The sequence below is a fragment of the Somniosus microcephalus genome, chromosome 4, assembly GCF_052327205.1.
Source record: "Somniosus microcephalus isolate GS21.2 chromosome 4, FLI_Smic_1.0, whole genome shotgun sequence".
Lineage (NCBI taxonomy): Eukaryota > Metazoa > Chordata > Chondrichthyes > Squaliformes > Somniosidae > Somniosus > Somniosus microcephalus.
In genome coordinates this window covers 45,281,732-45,301,157 of record NC_140990.1, presented here as the reverse complement: position 1 = coordinate 45,301,157, position 19,426 = coordinate 45,281,732, and the positions used below count along the sequence as shown (strand labels likewise).

The window sequence follows — 19,426 nt, the reverse complement described above, 5'->3', positions numbered from 1 at the left end:
GTTTTCCTTCAGTTAAAAATGACCTCCTGTAGCCCAGTGACACAAACAGCCCATTAAACTCCACCAATGGCCTTTGGTCTGGTGAGGTCTCCCTTTGTGAAACATCGGCTGTTGTTAAAGCTTTTCATTCTGACACGCTCACACTGAGAAATGAGCTACAGAACTGCCGACACCGTCAGCTTTAAGGAGACGTTTCCCTTTGGAGATCGGATTGTTCATTGAGTTTGATTAAACTGATGTTAAAGTAATAAGGCTGCTTTGCCCCGTAACAATAACAGATTATCAGAATATTTCCCATAGGTTAAAATCCAATGTTACAGGGGCTCACTGCCCTGGAGAGTTGAAGTGGACCCTGTGATATAATAGAATTTTCTGTCCTGTCAGACTTGGACATCTTGTAGATCCATCTTTTAACAAGTTGTGGGAATTCAGTTCTCAGATGGATTCCACTCAGTTTGTAACAAGTCCTCAATCAGCTCGTCTTATTGTCGAGATATCAAGGACTTGACACACTGTGTGTGTGTGAAACAAAGCTCATTTATTTGACATTGATACAGATTAAACCCCAGCCCAGTTATAGGGGTTACTAACATCAGCTGAAACAAACCCCAACTGTCAGAATGAACATGGTTCAGTCCTGGATGTGATTAACAGCAGCAATAACAGCAGAATCCAACCCCTGCAGTCACTTGTGAACTCGCTGGTGTCTCAGCAGGCTGGATGAACGATGAATCCCTTCCCACACACGGAGCAGGTGAACAGTTTCTCCCCAGTGTGAACTCGCTGGTGTGTCAGCCGGTTGGATGATAGACTGAATCCCTTCCCACACACGGAGCAGGTGAACGGTCTCTCCCCAGTGTTGGTGTGTTCGCAGGTTGGATGATAGACTGAATCCCTCCCACACACGGAGCAGGTGAACGGCCTCTCCCCGGTGTGAACTCGCTGGTGTGTCTGCAGGTTGGATGAACGATTGAATCCCTTCCCACACACGGATCAGGTGAATGGCATCTCACCAGTGTGAATGTGTTGGTCTGTCCGCAGATACTTTGCACTTTCAAGAAGTCAAACAGGCATTTCACTGCAGACAGGTCGCCATGGCAACACTGCTAGGACATTCCACTGAATCGACTGGTCGGAAACTAATCAGATCAGGAGAAACAACAGAGTTTGCCATTATTAACCACAATATAAGCTTAAACCAGAGTGAGTAATACATTAAATTATAATGTGTGATGAAAGGTTCTGACGGAAGGTCTGTGACCTGAACCGTTAACTCTGTTTCTCTCTCCACAGACGCTGCCTGACCTGCTGAGGATTTCCAGCATTTTCTCTCTTTATTTCAGATTTCCAGCATCCGCTGTATTTTGCTTTTGTAATTGGATGGATCTTTCAGAGAGCCACACAGGCACGATGGGCTGAATGGCCTCCTTCTGTGCTGTATCATTCTAGGATTCTGTGAAGTGTTGGTTAATGCAATTTAAGAAGCATCAAAGGGTTTGTGTCATAATTTAACTGAGTATCAAGCCAACATGTCCAGGTTATGTAAACTGGGCCTGTTCACACTGGAACGAGAAGGTCGAGAGGTGATAGGATTGCTGTTTTTAGGATTTTAAAGGGACTGGATAATGTAGAGCACGACAAGTTATTTCACCCTGTCCAGAACAGTAGAACCAGAGGGCACAGCCTGCGCTTGAAGGGGGTAAATTCAAATCCAATCTGTGAAAACAATATTTCAGTGAGTGAGTGGTCAATCTATGGGACAGGCTCCCTCGGGAGACGGTGGAAGCAGTTAGTGTTGATTCATTCAAATGCAAATTGGACCGATTTCATTCATAGAATAAGATTTTGGGACACAGTGTGTGAGTAATTTGAGACATGACGTGTGGCCAGTGTAGAATGCTCGGGAGGAAGAGGTGACTTTGGTCCGATGGCTCCTAAAGCTCTCCACCAATGGGGTTTTTCTCGCCTCATGTCTGGGTCTGTTGTAGACTCATTGATAGAGATTGATCGCTGTGATTAGTCAACAACTCCATTATCGTTGTACCATGGGACTCCCAGGATGGTAGAAGGCCAATTAGATCAGAACCGAAATAATCCAGAGTAAGAAAGGAGAAACGGCCCAAAAATGGAGCAGTCAGCAACGGGACATCAATTAGTCTCCTCTTATCATGGAGTCAGCACAGACTCAACACAAAGTGTGTTTGAAACAAAGCTGATTTATTTGACATTTATACAGAATATTAAACTCCAGCCCAGTTATAGGGTTGTTAACATAAGCAGAAAGAAACCCCAAATGTCAGAATGAACATGGTTCAGTCCTGGATGTGATTAACAGCAGCAATAACAGCAGAATCCAACCCCTGCAGTCACTTGTGAACTCGCTGGTGTGTCAGCAGGTTGCATGACTGAGTGAATCCCTTCCCACACACGGAGCAAGTGAACGGTCTCTCCCCAGTGTGAACTCGCTGGTGTATCAGTAGGCTGGTTGAAAAAGTGAATCCCTTCCCACACACAGAGCAAGTGAACGGCCTCTCCCCCGTGTGTGTGCGTTGGTGTCTCAACAGGTCCTTTGTGCGTTTAAAGCTCTTCTCACAGTCAAAACATTTAAATGGTCGCTTATCAGAGTGAACAAGTTGATGTTCAATAAAGCTGCATGAATAAGTGAATCCCTTCCCACACATCAGGCAAATGAACGGTCTCTCATTTGTGTGAACTTGCTGGTGTGCTACCAGATGGGAGGACTGAGCGAATCCCTTCGCACACACGGAGCAGGTGAACGGTCTCGCCCCAGTGTGAACTCGCTGGTGTGTTACCAGATGGGAGGACTGAGCGAATCCCTTCGCACACATGGAGCAGGTGAACGGCCTCTCTCCAGTGTGAACTCGCTGATGTGTCTGGAGGCTGGATGACTGAGTGAATCCCTTCCCACACACGGAGCAGGTGAATGGTCTCTCCCCAGTGTGACTGCGTCGATGTTTTTCCAGTTCAGATGGGTAATTGAATCCCTTCCCACAGTCCCCACATTTCCACGGTTTCTCCATGGTGCGGGTGTCCTTGTGTCTCTCCAGGTTGGATGATCGGTTGAAGCCTCGTCCACACACACAACACGTGAACGTTTCCTGCCCGCTGTGAACGGTGTGATGTTTTTTCAGGCTGTGTAACTGGTTAAAGCTCTTTCCACAGTCAGAGAGACACACTCTCACTCGGGTGTGTGTGTGTGTCTCGGTGCTTTTCCAGTCACACTGATGTTTGAAATCTTTTCACACAGGCATAACAGACAAACATTTCTCCTTCCACATTCAAAGGCCGATGATATTCAGGTCCTGATGAATGGAGTGACTCTGTCAGATCTTGATGTGATGTTTGGTTTGAGTTTGCGGTGTGTAAATGCTGCCTTTCTCACAGCCTGTAAAAGGAGTTTACAAAAGCCATCACTGTGAGTCCAGGATAGAAATTGACAAGATTCTCTCCTCCTGGTTCCTCGCCAAGGGGGCCGCACATGCACCCTGCTGCCCCCTGAGCCTCTCAAGGTGGCGGCCTTTAACCCGGGCCTGTCACCGGGAGAAAGCCCCGCAGCTGCCGCCCCGCTCGGGGCAAACGCCCGGCCCGGAGGCTCTTGTTCAGGGACTGAGGCTCACCCTGGGTGTTTATAAAGCCTCCCCGCCAGTTCTATTGCTCCCCTGCGCTCCGCCACCTCCTCCCCGCTGCGGAATCTTCTCTCCACCTTCCGCCGCCATCACCTGACTGGCGGCACTGCGCACGCGCGGGACCCGCCCCGCACCGGGCCCTCCCCACGCCTGCACACACCAGCCCCTGCAGCATCGATAGGGCCTATTCTAGCACGCGGAGTATTCTGGGTAACAACCGCCGCCCTTTTCGTCAACAACAATGTGGCAGAAAGGTGAGTGGAATAGCTGAGGTCAGAGATACCTTTGGAGTAGGGAATAGGAGGAGGATGAGCGGTGTGTACAGTTTTGGTCACCTTATCTGAGGAAGGATGTTCTTGCCATGGAGGGAGTGCAGCGAAGATACACCAGACTGATACCTGAGATGGCAGGAATGACGTATGAGGAGAGATTGGGTCGATTGGACTTATACTCGCTGGAGTTTAGAAGATTGAGAGGGGATCTCATTGAAACTTATAAAATTCTGACAGGACTGGACAGACTAGATGCAGGAAGGATGTTTCTGATGGCCGGGGAGTCCAGAACCAGGGGTCACAGTCAAAGGATAAGGGGTGAGCCATTTAGGACAGAGATGAGGAGGAATTTCTTCACCCAGAGAGTGGTGAACCTGTGGAATTCTCTACCACAGAAGGCAGTGGAGGCCAATTCATTAAATATATTCAAGAAGGAGTTGGATATATTTCTTAAGGCTAAAGGGATCAAGGGATATGGGGAGAAGGCTGGGACAGGGTACTGAATTTGGATGATCAGCCATGATCTCATTGAATGGTGGAGTAGGTTCGAGGGGCCAAATGGCCTACTCCTGCTCCTATCTTCCATGTTTCTATGTGGCACAGAGCTGGAGAATCTACTAAACGGAGTGGCTTGCTAAACAGGGTGGTTAGGGGAATTTGGTGAGAATGGGAATTGGATGCTGAGGGGGAAGGAGGTACTCAGTAATTTAAACCAAGGAGCAACAGTAAATAATAAATAATCACACCGGAGGACACAGAAAAAAGTGATGTTATAATCAACACACAGCAGAGCAAATTAACATCAGTATATCGGTAAGAATATCGATATCCCTTTGTGTGTTTAGTCTCTTCAGTTATAATCAACACACAGCAGAGCAAATTAACATCAGTATATCGGTAAGAATATCGATATCCCTTTGTGTGTTTAGTCTCTTCAGTGGTTAGTGTTAAGCTTGACTTAGTAAGGATTTATTATTGAAAGTAAATGTAAGTCAAAGAAAAACAAGGTAAGTGATTAAATTCAAACTGCTTTTAAAGACGCTCCTAACTGATAAATAGCGAAGTAATTAATCACAGTTCAAGAAATAAACTACAGATAACAAAAAATAAATTCATTCCTTCATTAATAAAGACCAGGCAGTGTGTGGGGATTGTAATATGTGGGAGTTTGTGAACAACGAGACTGTCCCAGACTGCCACATCTGCAGCAAGTGTCTCTGCCTCATGACATTCCAGCTCAGAGTCAGTGAGCTGGAGTCCGAGCTAGAGACACTCCGACATATAAGGGAGGAGCAGGAATTACTGGATAATTTACTCGAGTGCAGTCACACACCAGAAGAGAGCACAGGTGCAGGAAGGGGAGAGCGTGACTGTCAGTCAGCCGGGTAAGGGGAATGTAGGAGAAGTAGTGAAGGAAGTCCAGCAGACACTGCTCCTGTCCAACGGGTACAAAGTACTCAATACCTGTGAGGATAAGGAGAAAGGCTGGGAAGGACAGCTAGAATGCTGCCCAAGGCACCATGGAACAGGAGGCTGTCCAAGGGGTGGAGGAGCAGAGTGGAAACATTGTCGTATAGGGGATTCTATAATTAGAAGGGTAGATAGTAGTCTTTACAGTCAGGATCGAGAGTCCCGAAGGGTGTGTTGCCTTTCTGGTGTCAGGATAAGGGACATCTCAAAATGGCTGGAAATGAATCTGGACACCAAATCCAGGGACCACTTACATTGTGACACCAAATGCAGGGACCACTTACACTGTGACACCAAATGCAGGGACCACTTACACAGACAATAAATGGAAATCAGAGAGCCTCAGTATGGAGAATGGTCATGGTGGTGAAAACTTATTTAAATGAGGGAATAAGGTGGGTAATGGATGAAGATATGATGGTAGAATCAGATGGTGACAGGTTATTTTCAGAGGCCCTTTTCAGGCAGGCTGATGATTGGATGTAACCAGCCCAACACCTGGATCCGCCTGTTCTTGTCCCCAAATCCCAAAGTCTAATGTCCCTGATGTCTTTTTCTGTGAGAAATGAAGAGATGTGAAAGGAGGGAAAGTATCAGGCTTCAGCCAGAAAGAAGGTTCCTTGAATGAACAATTCATGAGGATTTTTTCTGTCTCGTCTGCGTGAGGTTAAAAAACTTGAAATGAAAAAAAGATGTGTCCAGTGACACTGGTGCTGTTAACAATGGTTTCTAACCCCAACCACTAACCCCAATCCTAACCAATAACCACTAACCCCAACCCTAACCAATAACCACTAACCCCAACCACTAACCCCAACCCTAACCAATAACCACTAACCCCAACCACTAACCCCAATCCTAACCAATAACCACGAGCCCCAACCACTAACTCCAATCCAAACCAATAACCACTAGCCCCAACCACTAACCCCAATCCTAACCAATAACCACTGGCCCCAACCACTAACTCCAATCCTAACCAATAACCACTAACCCCAACCACTAACCCCAATCCTAACCAATAACCACTAACCCCAACCACTAACCCCAATCCTAACCACTAACCCCAACCACTAACCCCAATCCTAACCAATAACCACTGACCCCAACCACTAACCCCAATCCTAACCAATAACCACGAGCCCCAACCACTGACCCCAATCCTAACCAATAACCACTGGCCCCAACCACTAACCCCAATCCTAACCAATAACCACTAACCCCAACCACTAACCCCAATCCTAACCAATAACCACTTGCCCCAACCTCTAACCCCAATCCTAACCAATAACCACTAGCCCCAACCACTAACCCCAATCCTAACCAATAACCACTGGCCCCAACCACTAACCCAATCCTAACCAATAACCACGAGCCCCAACCACTAACCCCAATCCTAACCAATAGCCACTGGCCCCAACCACTAACCCCAATCCTAACCAATAACCACTAACCCCAATCCTAACCAATAGCCACTGGCCCCAACCACTAACCCCAATCCTAACCAATAACCACTAGCCCCAACCACTAACCCCAATCCTAACCAAAAACCACTAACCCCAATCCTAACCAATAACCGCTAGCCCCAAACACTAACCCCAATCCTAACCAATAACCACTAGCCCCAACCACTAACCCCAATCCTAACCAATAACCACAAGCCCCAGCCACTAACCCCAATCCTAACCAATAACCACTAACCCCAATCCTAACCAATAACCACTAACCCCAACCACTAACCCCAATCCTGACCAATAACCAGTAGCCCCAACCATTAACCCCAATCCCAACAAATAACCACTAGCCCAACCACTAGCCCCAATTCTAACCAATAATCACTAACTCCAATCCTAACCAATAACCACTAGCCCCAACCACTAACCCCAATCCTAACCAATAACCACGAGCCCCAACCACTAACCCCAATCCTAACCAATAACCACTGGTCCCAACCACTAGCCCCAATCCTAAGCAATAACCACGAGCCCCAACCACTAACCCCAATCCTAACCAATAACCACTGGCCCCAACCACTAACTCCAATCCTAACCAATAACCACCAGCCCCAACCACTAACCCCAATCCTAACCACTAACCCGTAAGCCTACACCCTAACCCCAGCCCCTAACAAAGGATCATTGACAGGGATAAGAACATAAGAAATAGGAGCAGGAGTAGGCCAATCGGCCCCTCGAGCCTGCTCCGCCATTCAATAAGATCATGGCTGATCTGATCCTAACCGCCAATCCACTATCACAGAACCATCTCCTGAATCTAACAGAATTAGACACACGAAATAGGAGCAGGATCAGGCTACACGGCCCCAGGGCCCGCTCCGCTACCCACAGGGTCATGACCGATCCGAACCTAGACTCATGTCCAAATTCCTGCCCGCTCCCCGTAACCCTTAATTCCCTTTACTTCTAGGAAACTGTCTATTTCTGTTTTAAATTTATGTAATGATGTAGCTTCTACAGCTTTTTGGGGCAGCATATTCCATGGACCTACCACCCTCTGAGTGAAGTAGTTCCTCCTCATCTCAGTTTTGAAAGAGCAGCCCCTTATTCTAAGACTATGCCCCCTAGTTCTAGTTTCACCCATCATCGGGAACATCTTCCCCGCATCCACCCGATCCAACCCCTTCACAATCTTATATGTTTCAATAAGATCGCCTCTCATTCTTCTGAACTCCAATGAGTAGAGTCCCAATCTACTCAACCTCTCCTCATATGTCCATCCCCTCATCCCTGGGATTAACCGAGTGAACCTTCTTTGTACTGACTCGAGAGCAAGTATGTCCTTTCTTAAGTATGGACACCAAAACTGTACGCAGTATTCCAGGTACGGTCTCACCAATACCTTGTACAACTGAAGCAATACCTCCCTATTTTTATATTCTATCCCCCTAGCAATGAAAGCCAACATTCCATTGGCCTTCTTAATCACTTGCTGCACCTGCATACTAACCTTTTGAGTTTCGTGCACCAGGACCCCCAGATCCCTTTGTATTTCAGTACTTTCCAGTTTCTTGCCATTAAGATAATAACTTGCTCTACGATTTTTCCTGCCAAAGTGCATAACCTCACACTTTCCAGTATTGTATTCCATCTGCCAAATCTCTGCCCACTTACTTAGCCTGTCGATGTCCCCTTGCAGGTTTATAAAGTCCTCCTCACTCACTACTTTCCCTCCCATCTTAGTATCATCTGCGAACTTTGATATGTTACACTCGGTCCCCTCCTCCAAATCGTTAATATAGATTGTAAAGAGTTGGGGACCCAGCACTGACCCCTGCGGAACACCACTAGTTACTGATTGCCAGTCTGAGAATGAACCATTTATCCCAACTCTCTGCCTTCTGTTAGATAGCCAATCCTCTATCCATGCCAGAATATTACCCCCAATCCCATGATTTATTATCTTAAGCAATAATCTTTTGTGTGGCACCTTGTCAAATGCCTTTTGGAAGTCTAAATACACTACGTCCACTGGTTCCCCTTTATCCACCCTATACGTTACTTCCTCAAAGAACTCCAGCAAATTTGTCAAACATGACTTCCCCTTCATAAAACCATCCTGACTTTGTCCTATTAAATTATGATTATCCAAATGTCCTGTTACTGTCTCCTTAATAATGGACTCCAAAATTTTACCTACCACAGATGTTAGGCTAACCGGTCTATAGTTTCCAGCCTTCTGTCTACTGCCCTTTTTAAATAAGGGTGTTACATTAGCAGTTTTCCAGTCTGCCGGGACCTTTGCCGAGTCCAGGGAGTTTTGGAAAATTATTACCAATGCATCCACAATCCCTACCGCCACTTCCCTCAAGACACTAGGATGTAAGCCATCAGGTCCAGGTGATTTATCCGCCTTGAGTCCCATTATTTTACCGAGTACCACTTCCTTAGTGATTTTGATCATGTTTAGCTACTCCCCCCCTTTAGCCCCCTGTTTGTCCAGTGTTGGGATATTCTTAGTGTCTTCTACTGTAAAGACTGATGTAAAATATTCATTCAGTGTTTTTGCCATCTCCATATTTCCCACCATTAATTTCCCGGTCTCACCCTCTAAGGGACCAACATTTACTTTAGCCACCCTTTTTCTTTTTATATAACTATAAAAACTCTTACTATCTGTTTTTATATTTTTTGCTAATTTACTTTCATAATCTATCTTCCCTTTCTTAAATCAATCTTTTTGTTATTTTTTGCTGTCTTTTAAAGTTTTCCCAATCCTCTATCCTCCCACTAGATTTGGCTACCTTATATGCCCTTGTTTTTAGTCGAATACTATCCTTAATTTATTTACTTAGCCACGGATGGCTGTCTTTTCTTTTACACCCTTTTCTTCTCAGTGGAATATATTTTTTTTAGAAGTTGTAAAATAACTCCTTAAATGTACACCACTGATCATGTATCGTCTTACCCTTTAATCTATTTTCCCAATCCACTCTACTCAATTCCGCTCTCATACCTTCATAGTCTCCTTTATTCAAGCTTAGCACGCTTGTTTGAGATCCAACCTTCTCACCCTCTAATTGAATATGGAATTCAACCATGTTATGGTCACTCATTCCAAGGGGATCCTTTACTAGGACATTTTTAATTAATCCTGTCTCGTTACACAGGACCAGATCTAAAGTTGCTTGCCCCCTGGTCGGTTCAGTTACATACTGCTCAAGAAACCCATCCCTAATACACTCAATGAACTCATCCTCAAGGCAGCCCTGCCCAATTTGATTTGTCCAATTAACATGATAGTTAAAATCCCCCATAATTATAGATGTTCCCTTATTACAAGCCTCAACTATTTCCTGATTGATACTCCGTCCAACAGAGTTGCCACTGTTCGGAGGCCTATAGACTACGCCCACTAGTGTTTTTTTCCCCTTATTATTCCTTACCTCCACCCAAACTGTTTCATTATCCTGATCTTTTGACCCAATATCATTTCTCTGTATTACAGTGATTCCTTCATTAACATAGCCACCCCACCTCCCCTTCCTTCCTGCCTGTCCTTCCTGATCGTTAAATAACCTGGTATGTTTAATTCCCAGGCATTGTCACCCTGCAGCCATGTTTCTGTAATGGCCACAAGATCATACCCATATGTAGTTATTTGTGCCATTAACTCGTCTATTTTGTTACGAATGCTACGTGCATTCAGATAGAGAACTTTCAAATATGTTTTGTGACACTTAGTTCCTGCTTTTGCCCTTTTTATTACTTTACCTTTTACTCCATACCTTCTGCCCCTTCCTGACACGCTCTGGTTTTTAATTTCCCCACTGCTGCCTAAGTCTATGACCTTCTCTGATGTCATTTTTATTATTTGTTCTCTAGGAACCTCCCCCACCACTAGTTAGTTTAAAGCCCTCTCTACAGCCCTAGTTATATGATCCGCCAGGACTCTAGTCCCAGCACTGGCCAAGTGAAGCCCGTCCCAACGGAACAGCTCCCTCCTGCCCCAGTACTGGTGCCAGTGTCCCAGGAAGCAAAACCCATTTCTCCCACACCAGTCTTTGAGCCACGTATTTAACTCTCTAATTTTATTTGTCCTAGCCAAATTCGCTCGTGGCTCAGGTAATAATCCAGGGATCAATGGAGGAGCTAAAGAATGGAAGTGTTTGAAACAATTATCTCGATGAAAGAAATAGTGCAAGGTATGTTAGTAACAAGAAATTAAATCAACAAGACCATCAAGCTCAGAAATTACTATTACAAAGATCAGAACCTTTCAAAGGTTATCACGTGCAGTATGTGTGGAGGAGCTTTACTAAATCAAATCCACAAAGAGTTAAATTATACAAATAATAACAGATTTCAAATCTTATGCAAGATAGTTCTATAAAGAATTGCAGATGAGTGTACTCTTTTGTGCTAATAAATAAACTGTAAATTAACTTAAAACATTAAAGGAAACATAATAAATTAAATTAAAATTCCATTACCAGTGGTGATGATGCACTCCAGTCCCTGCGGTACCCACCAATCGCGGAAGGCCTCGAGCGTGCCGGCGGACACCGCGTGCTACATCTCCAGGGCCACCGGGCATGAACGTGGCCGTGGAAGAGAGGCAGGCAGTTGAGCCGAACGACCTCCTCGACCGCCCACTGCCTGGACCAGCTGATGGCAGATGAGTGTAAGTGAAACACTACAGTTCAGTCTATGACACCCACCAGTCGTGTACTCAAACGGAGCAAGCTTGGGGTTTGATGTGGTAGAAGGCGAACTAGTTGAGAACGGAAATAATCTAGAGTAAGAAAAGGCCCAAAAATTAAACAGTCGGTAACAGAACATCAATTCGTCTTCTCTTATCATGGAGATATAAAATATTTGACACACTGTGTGTTTGAAACAAGCTGATTTATTCACTATTTATACAGAATATTAATCTCCAGCACAGGTACAGGGGTTATTGAGATCAGCAGAAACAAACCATAACTGCTGGAATGAACATGGTTCAGTCCTCAATCCGATCACAGTAAATCATGTTCTATGCTGAGAGAAATGGGTTTTGATTGTGGGGCACCGGCACCAGTACTGGGATAAGAGGGAGCTGTTCCGTTTGGACGGGCTTCACTTGAACCATGCTGGGGCTAGAGTCCTGGCGAATCGAATAACTAGGGCTGTAGAGATCGCTTTAAACTAAATAGTGCGGGGGAGGGTCCAGGTGAGCGGGAATTTAAAAAGTCAATGAGAAATAAGAAAGCAATAGAGCAAGATAGAGATAGGGGAAATAATAACCAGAGTGGGTCAGGAAGGGACAGAATGTTTAAAAATAAGAATACAACAGAAAATGGGGCCAAAACATGGAGAAATGGTAAAAAGACCAAGTTAAAAGCTCTATATCTGAATGCACGCAGCATTCGTAACAAGATAGATGAGTTGACGGCACAAATAGATACAAATGGGTATGACCTGATCGCAATTACAGAGACGGGGCTGCAAGGTGACCTGGGCTGGGAACTGAATATTCCAGGATATTTGACAATTCGGAAGGTTAACAGAAAGGAAAGAGGTGAGGTGAATTTCTTGGTAAAGGATGGGATCAGTGCAGTGGTGAGAAGTAATACTGGCTCAGAAGATCAAGATGTAGAATCGGTTTGGGTGGAGATAAAAAATAATATGGGAAAAAGTCTCTGGTGGGTGTAGTCTACAGGCCCCCGAACAGTAGCAATACTGTTGGACAGAGTATAAATCAACAAATAATGGAGGCCTGTGAAAAAGGTATGGTAATAATCATGGGTGGTTTTAATTGCCATATTGATTGGACAAATCAAATTGGCCATGGTAGCCTTGAGGAGGAGTTCATAGAGTGCATCCGGGATGGTTTCCTAGAACAGTATGTAATGAAACCAACCAGGGAGCAGGCTATCCTGGATCTGGTACTGTGTAATGAGACAGAATTAATAAATGATCTCATAGTAAAGGATCCTCTAGGAAAGAGTGATCATAGCATGGTTGAATTTCAAATTCAGTTGGAGGGTGAGAAAGTTGTATCTCAAACCAGTGTCCTGATCTTAAACAAAGGCAATTACAATGGCATGAGGGCAGAACTGGCTACAGTGGATTGGAAAAATAAATTAAAGAGTAAGACAGTTGAAATGCAGAGGCGGACATTTAAGGAGATATTTCATAACTCTCAACAAAAATATATTCCAGTGAGAAAGAAAGATTTTAAGAGAAAGGAGCACCATCCGTGGCTAACTAAGGAAGTAAAGGATGGTATCAAATTGAAAACGAAGGCATACAATGTTGCCAAGATTGTGGGAGACCAGAGGTTTGGGAAATTTTTAAAAACCAGCAAATGATGACTAAAAAAAAATAAAGAGAGAGAAGATGAATTATGAGAGTAAACTGGCAAGAAATATTAAAACGGATAGTAAGAGCTTCTACAGGTATATAAAAAGGAAGAGAGTAGCTAAAGTAAACATTGGTCCCTTAGAGGATGAGACTGGGGAATTAATAATGTGGAACGGGGAAATGGCAGACAATCTGAACAAATACTTTGTGTCTGTCTTCACGGTAGAAGAGACCGGTGGTGGCGGGAAACTCGGCGGCGGCGAGACTATAAAGAGGCGGCAGAGACCAGGTAGGCCTCAGAGCGGCGGCGGCGAGGCTATAAAGAGGCGGCAGAGACCAGGTAGGCTTACCAATCTCAGAGAGATGGAGGGGAGTAAAAAGTAATCGAAGTGTGACGTCACCAGAAAGCAGGTAAGTGATTGGTTGGTGAGTATTTCATAGAAACATAGAAGATAGGAGCAGGAGTAGGCCATTCAGCCCCTTGAGCTTGCTCTGCCATTCAATGCGATCATGGCTGATCATCCAATTTCAGTACCCGGTCCCTGCTTTCTCCCCGTACCCCTTGATCCCTTTAGCCTTAAGAAATATATCCAACTCCTTCTTGAATATATTTAATGAATTGGCCTCTACTGCCTTCTGTGGTAGAGAATTCCACAGGTTCACCACTCTCTGGGTGAAGAAATTCCTCCTCATCTCTGTCCTAAATGGCTTACCCCTTATCCTTAGACTGTGACCCCTGGTTCTGGACTCTCCGACCATCGGGAACATCCTTCCTGCATCTAGTCTGTCCAGTCCTGTCAGAACTTTATAAGTTTCAATAAGATCCCCTCTCATTCTTCTAAACTCCAGCAAGTACAAGTCCAATCGTCCCAATCTCTTCTCATATGTCATTCCTACCATTCCAGGTATCAGCCTGGTAAATCTTCGCTGAACTCCTTCCATGGCAAGAACATCCTTCCTCAGATAAGGCGACCAAAACTGCACACGATATTCAAGATGTGGTCTCACCAAGGCCCTGTACAACTGCAGCAAGGCATCCTTGTTCCTGTACTCAAACCCTTTCACTACGAAGGCCAACATACCATTTGCCTTCTTAACCGCCTGCTGCACCTGCATGCTTACCTTCAGTGACTGGTGCACAAGGACACCCAGGTCTCGTTGCACTTCCCCTTCTCCCAATCTATTGCCATTCAGATAATAATCTGCCTTCCTCTTTTTGCCACCAAAGTGGATAACCTCACATTTATCCACGTTATATTGCATCTGCCATGTTTTTGACCAATCACCCAGCCTATCCAAATCATCCTGGAGTTTCTCGGCATCCTCCTCACAGCACACATGCCCACCCAGCTTTGTGTCGTCTGCAAATTTGGAGATATTACATCTAGTTCCCTTCTCTAGATCATTAATATATATTGTGAATAGCTGGGGTCCAAGGACCGATCCCTGCGGTACCCCACTAGTCACTGCCTGCCACTTAGAAAAAGACCCATTTCTTCCAACTCTTTGCTTTCTGCCTGCCAACCACTTCTCCATCCAAGTCAATACCTTGCCCCCAATCCCATCTGCCTTAACTTTACACGCTAATCTCTTATGCGGGACCTTATCAAAAGCCTTCTGAAAGTCCAAGTGCACCACATCCACTGGTTCTCCCTTATCTATTTTACCAGTTACATCCTCAAAAAATTCCAGTAGATTAGTCAAGCACGATTTACCTTTTGTAAATCCATGTTGACTTTGTCCAATCCTGTCACTGTTTTCCAAGTGCTCTGCTATTACATCTTTTATAATGGACTCTAGCATTTTCCCCACTACCGATGTCAGGCTTACCGGTCTGTAATTCCCTGTTTTCTCTCTACCACCTTTTTTGAATAGTGGGGTAACATTAACTACCCTCCAATCCATGGGTACTGTTCCAGATTCCATCGAATGTTGGAAGATGATCAGCAATGCATCTACTATTTCTAGGGCCACTTCCTTAAGTACCCTAGGATGTAGATTATCAGGCCCTGGGGATTTATCGGCCTTCAATCCCATCAATTTCCCTAACACCATTTCCCTACAAATACTGATTTCTTTCAGTTCCTCCCTTTCATCAGATCCTATGTTCCCCGACATCTCTGGGAGGTTATTTGTGTCCTCCTTTGTGAAGACAGAACCAAAATATGTATTTAATTGGTCTGCCATTTCTTTGTTCCCCATTATAAATTCCCCTGATTCGGACTGCAAGGGACCTACACTTGACTTCACCAATCTTTTTCTCTTCACATATCTATAAAAGCTTTTACAGTCAGTTTTTATGTTCCCTGCAAGCTTACTCTCATATTCAATTTTCCCCTTCTTAATTAATCCCTTTGTCTTCCTTTGTTGAATCCTAAACTGCTCCCAATCTTCAGGTTTACTGCTTTTTCTGGCCAATTTATATGTCCTCTCCTTGGGATCTTATGCTATCCCTAATTTCCCTTGTTAGCCACAGTTGAGTCACCTTTTTTGATTATTTTTATGCCAAACTGGGATGAACAAATTCTGTAGTTCATCCATGCGGCCTATCCACCGTCAACCCTTTGAGTGACATTCCCCAATCAATCCTACCCAACTCGCACCTCAGACCATCGTAGTTTCCTTTATTTAAATTCAGGACCCTCGTCTCTGAGTCAACTACTTCATTCTCCATCTTAATGAAGAATTCGATCATATTATGATCGGTCCGTCCTAAGGGGCCTTGTACAACAAGATTGCTAATTAATCCTTTATCGTTACATAATACCCAGTCTAAGATGGCCTGATCTCTGGTTGGTTCCTCGACATATTGGTCCAGGAAACCATCCCTTAAACACTCCAGGAATTCCTCCTCCACAGTATTGTTACTAATTTGGTTAGCCCAATCTATATGTAGATTAAAGTCACCCATGATGACTGCTGTGCCCTTATTGCACGCTTCTCTAATTTCCCTTTTAATGCCATCCCCAACCTCCGCATTACTGTTTGGAGGTCTATATACCACTCCCACTAACGTTTTCTGCCCCTTGGTATTTCTCAGTTCTACCCATACAGATTCCATATCATCAGAGCTAAAATCCTTCCTTACAATTGTGTTAATCTCCTCTTTAACCAGCAATGCTACCCCACCTCCCTTTCCTTTTTGCCTATCTTTCCTGAATACCCATGGATGTTGAGATCCCAACCTTGGCCATCCTGGAGCCATGTTTCCGCAATCCCAATCAAATCATATTTGTTTACCTCTATTTGCGCAGCTAATTCATCCATCTTATTAGGAATGCTCCTCCCATTAAGACACAAGGCCTTCAGGCTTATTTTTTTAACGCTCTTAGACCTATTAGAATTATTATTTACTGTGGCCATGTTTGATTTAAACCCTTGATTTCTCTGTCTGCCACTTTTCTTTTTCTCCTTCCTGTCCTTTGCTTTTATCCTTGTTTCCCTTTCCTCTGTCCCCCTGCTCAGGTTCCCAACCCACTGCCATTTTAGTTTAAACCCTCCCCCAGAGCACTAGCAAACACTCCCCCTAGGACATCAGTCCCGGCCCTGCCCAGGTGCAAACCATCCGTTTTGTACTGGTCCCACCTCCCCCAGAACCGGTTCCAATGTCCCAGGAATTTGAATCCCTCCCCGTTGCACCATTCTTCTAGCCACGTATTCATCTGAAATATCCTTCTATTTCTACTCTGACTAGCACGTGGCACTGGTAGCAATCCTGAGATTACGACCTTTGAGGTACTATTTTTTAATTTACCTCCTAACTCCCTATATTCAGCTTTTAGGACCTCATCCTGTTTTTTACCTATATCGTTGGTACCTATATGCACCACGACAACTGGCTGTTCACCCTCGCCTTCCAAAATGTTCTGCAGCCGCTCTGAGACATGCTTGACCCTTGCACCAGGGAGGCAACACACCATCCTGCAGTCTCGTTTGCGGCCGCAGAAACGCCTTGGGTAAATTCAAAACAGAAGTCGATAGATTTCTGACTAGTAAGGGCATCAAGGGATATGGCGATAGGGCTGGTGAATGGAGTTGAGGCAGAAGATCAGCCATGATCTCATTGAATGGAGGAGCAGGCTCGAAGGGCCGAATAGAAACATAGAAGATAGGAGCAGGAGTAGGCCATTCGGTCCCTCGAGCCTGCTCCGCCATTCATTGAGATCATGGCTGATCATCCAAATTCAGTACCCTGTCCCTGCCTTCTCATATCCCTTGATCCCTTTAGCCTTAAGAAATATATCTAACTCCTTCTTGAATATATTTAATGTATTGGCCTCTACTGCCATCTGTGGTAGAGAATTCCACAGGTTCACCACTCTCTGGGTGAAGAAATTCCTCCTCATTTCTGTCCTCAAAGGCCTACCCCTTATCCTTAGACTGTGACCCCTGGTTCTGGACTCCCCGACCATCAGGAACATCCTTCCTGCATCTAGTCTGTCTAGTCCTGCCAGAATTTTATAAGTTTCAATGAGATCCCCTCTCATTCTTCTAAACTCCAGCGAGTATAAGCCCAATCGTCCCAATCTCTCCTCATACGTCATTCCTGCCATCCCAGGTATCAGTCTGGTGAATCTTCGCTGCACTCCCTCCATGGCAAGAACATCTTTCCTCAGATAAGGCGACCAAAACTGCACACAATACTCAAGATGTGATCTCACCAAGGCCCTGTACAACTGCAGCAAGACATCCTTGTTCCTGTACTCAAACCCTCTCGCTACGAAGGCCAACATACCACTTGCCTTCTTAACCGCCTGCTGCACCTGCATGCTTACCTTCAGCGACTGGTGCACAAGGACACCCAGGTCTCATTGCACTTCCTCTTATCCTTTTCACATACCTATAGAATTTTAAAAGTCTGTATTAAAACCTGAGCCAGTGTGTTGTGAGACAAAGAGCCTTGTGTCCAATAAGGGGAATAAAGGCCCACAGCCTCCCCTGGCCCTGAACAAGGGACTGGAGAAACTCGCTGCCCTGCGGATCAGACAATCAGCCGGCGCTAGTCCCGCCCCTCAGGCTCCCCGATTGGTTGGAGGACCCGCCGCTGGCTCGCTCCTCCAGCGCCGCCCCGCTCGCTCCCTATTGGTCGGAAGCCCCCGTCAATCAGGCCGTGGGCCCGGATCACGTGTCCCCGAGGAGATCACGTGCTTCGTCCAACTGACGCCGCTCGGTCCGGGGCCTCGCGGTACTCAGGTTTTTCTATTTCTCTTTATTCTCTCCCGATGCACCCCTCCCCCCCACCCCGCGCGATTCTCCACCCAATCGGAGCGGAGAAAACTCACTTCGCGTCACCGATCGCGGCTCTGGAACCGACACCAAGGCCTTTTCCCGAATGTCCCACGCCGACTCCGTCCGACAGGATCCACGTCCGCAACCGCAGCTCCGAGTGGGGGAGGGGGTTGGTTTCCTCTGGGCATGCGCGGTTCTTACCCTTGGTGACCGGGAGGGGTCGCTGTGCCGGACTCGGCCCAAACCTCCGTCCCGCGTGCGCATGCGCCGGCTCTTGTCTGTCCATCAACCAACAGCCAGAAGAGGTCGCTGGTGAGACCAGTGAAGGAAGAAAGACTTGCATTTATCTAGCGCCTTTCACCACCACCGGATGGCCCAAAGCGCGTTACAGACAATGAAGTACTTTTGAAATGTAGTCACTGTTGTAATGTAGGAAACGCGGAAGTCAATTAGCGCACAGCAAGCTCCCACAAACAGCAATATGATAATGACCAGATAATCTATCATTTTGTTATGTTAATTGAGGGATAAACATTGGCTAGGACACCGGGGATAATTCCCCTGCTCTTTCCCACATTATAACAGTGACTACACTCCAAAGGTACCTCATTGGCTGTAAAGCACTTCAAGACATCTGCTGGTCATGAAAGCACTGTATAAACGCAAGCCTATCTTTCTCGAAATAGTGTCATGGGATCTTTTACATCCACCTGAGAGAGCAGACAGGGCCTCACCCGAAAGAAGCCACCTCCGACAGTGCCGCACTCCCTCAGCACTGCACTGGAGTGTCAGCCTAGATTTTTGTGCTCAAGTCTCTGGGCTGGGACTTGAACCCACAACTTTCTGACTCAGAGGCGAGAGTGCTACCCACTGAGTCACAGCTGACACTAAAGAACAGGCAGTTCTGATGAAAGGTCATCGACCTGAAACGTTAACTCTGTTTCTCTCTCCACAGATGCTGCCTGACCTGCTGAGTATTTCCAGCATTTTCTGTTTTTATTAA

At 45.6% G+C, this 19,426-nt stretch overlaps 1 protein-coding gene across 3 annotated transcripts; it reads right to left on the bottom strand.

Moving 5' to 3' along the window:
- Positions 1-505: 505 nt before the first annotated feature.
- LOC147118784 (uncharacterized) lies at positions 506-18,585 on the bottom strand. Of its 3 annotated transcripts, none has more exons than XR_015077949.1 (3): positions 18,477-18,585; positions 11,340-11,641; positions 506-1,139 (listed from the first exon to the last, which is right to left on the bottom strand). XR_015077949.1 is itself a non-coding variant. In XM_085984611.1 (3 exons), the coding sequence occupies exon 3, from the start codon at positions 3,039-3,041 to the stop codon at positions 2,367-2,369; it is 675 nt and encodes a 224-aa protein (XP_085840737.1). In that variant the 5' UTR covers positions 3,042-3,406; positions 11,340-11,641; positions 18,477-18,585; the 3' UTR covers positions 1,156-2,366. The 3 variants fall into 3 exon arrangements, 2 of the variants coding, with proteins under 2 accessions (XP_085840737.1, XP_085840738.1); XM_085984611.1 differs by lacking the exon at positions 506-1,139 and adding an exon at positions 1,156-3,406; XM_085984612.1 differs by lacking the exons at positions 506-1,139; positions 18,477-18,585 and adding exons at positions 1,156-3,406; positions 17,970-18,128.
- Positions 18,586-19,426: the final 841 nt, after the last annotated feature.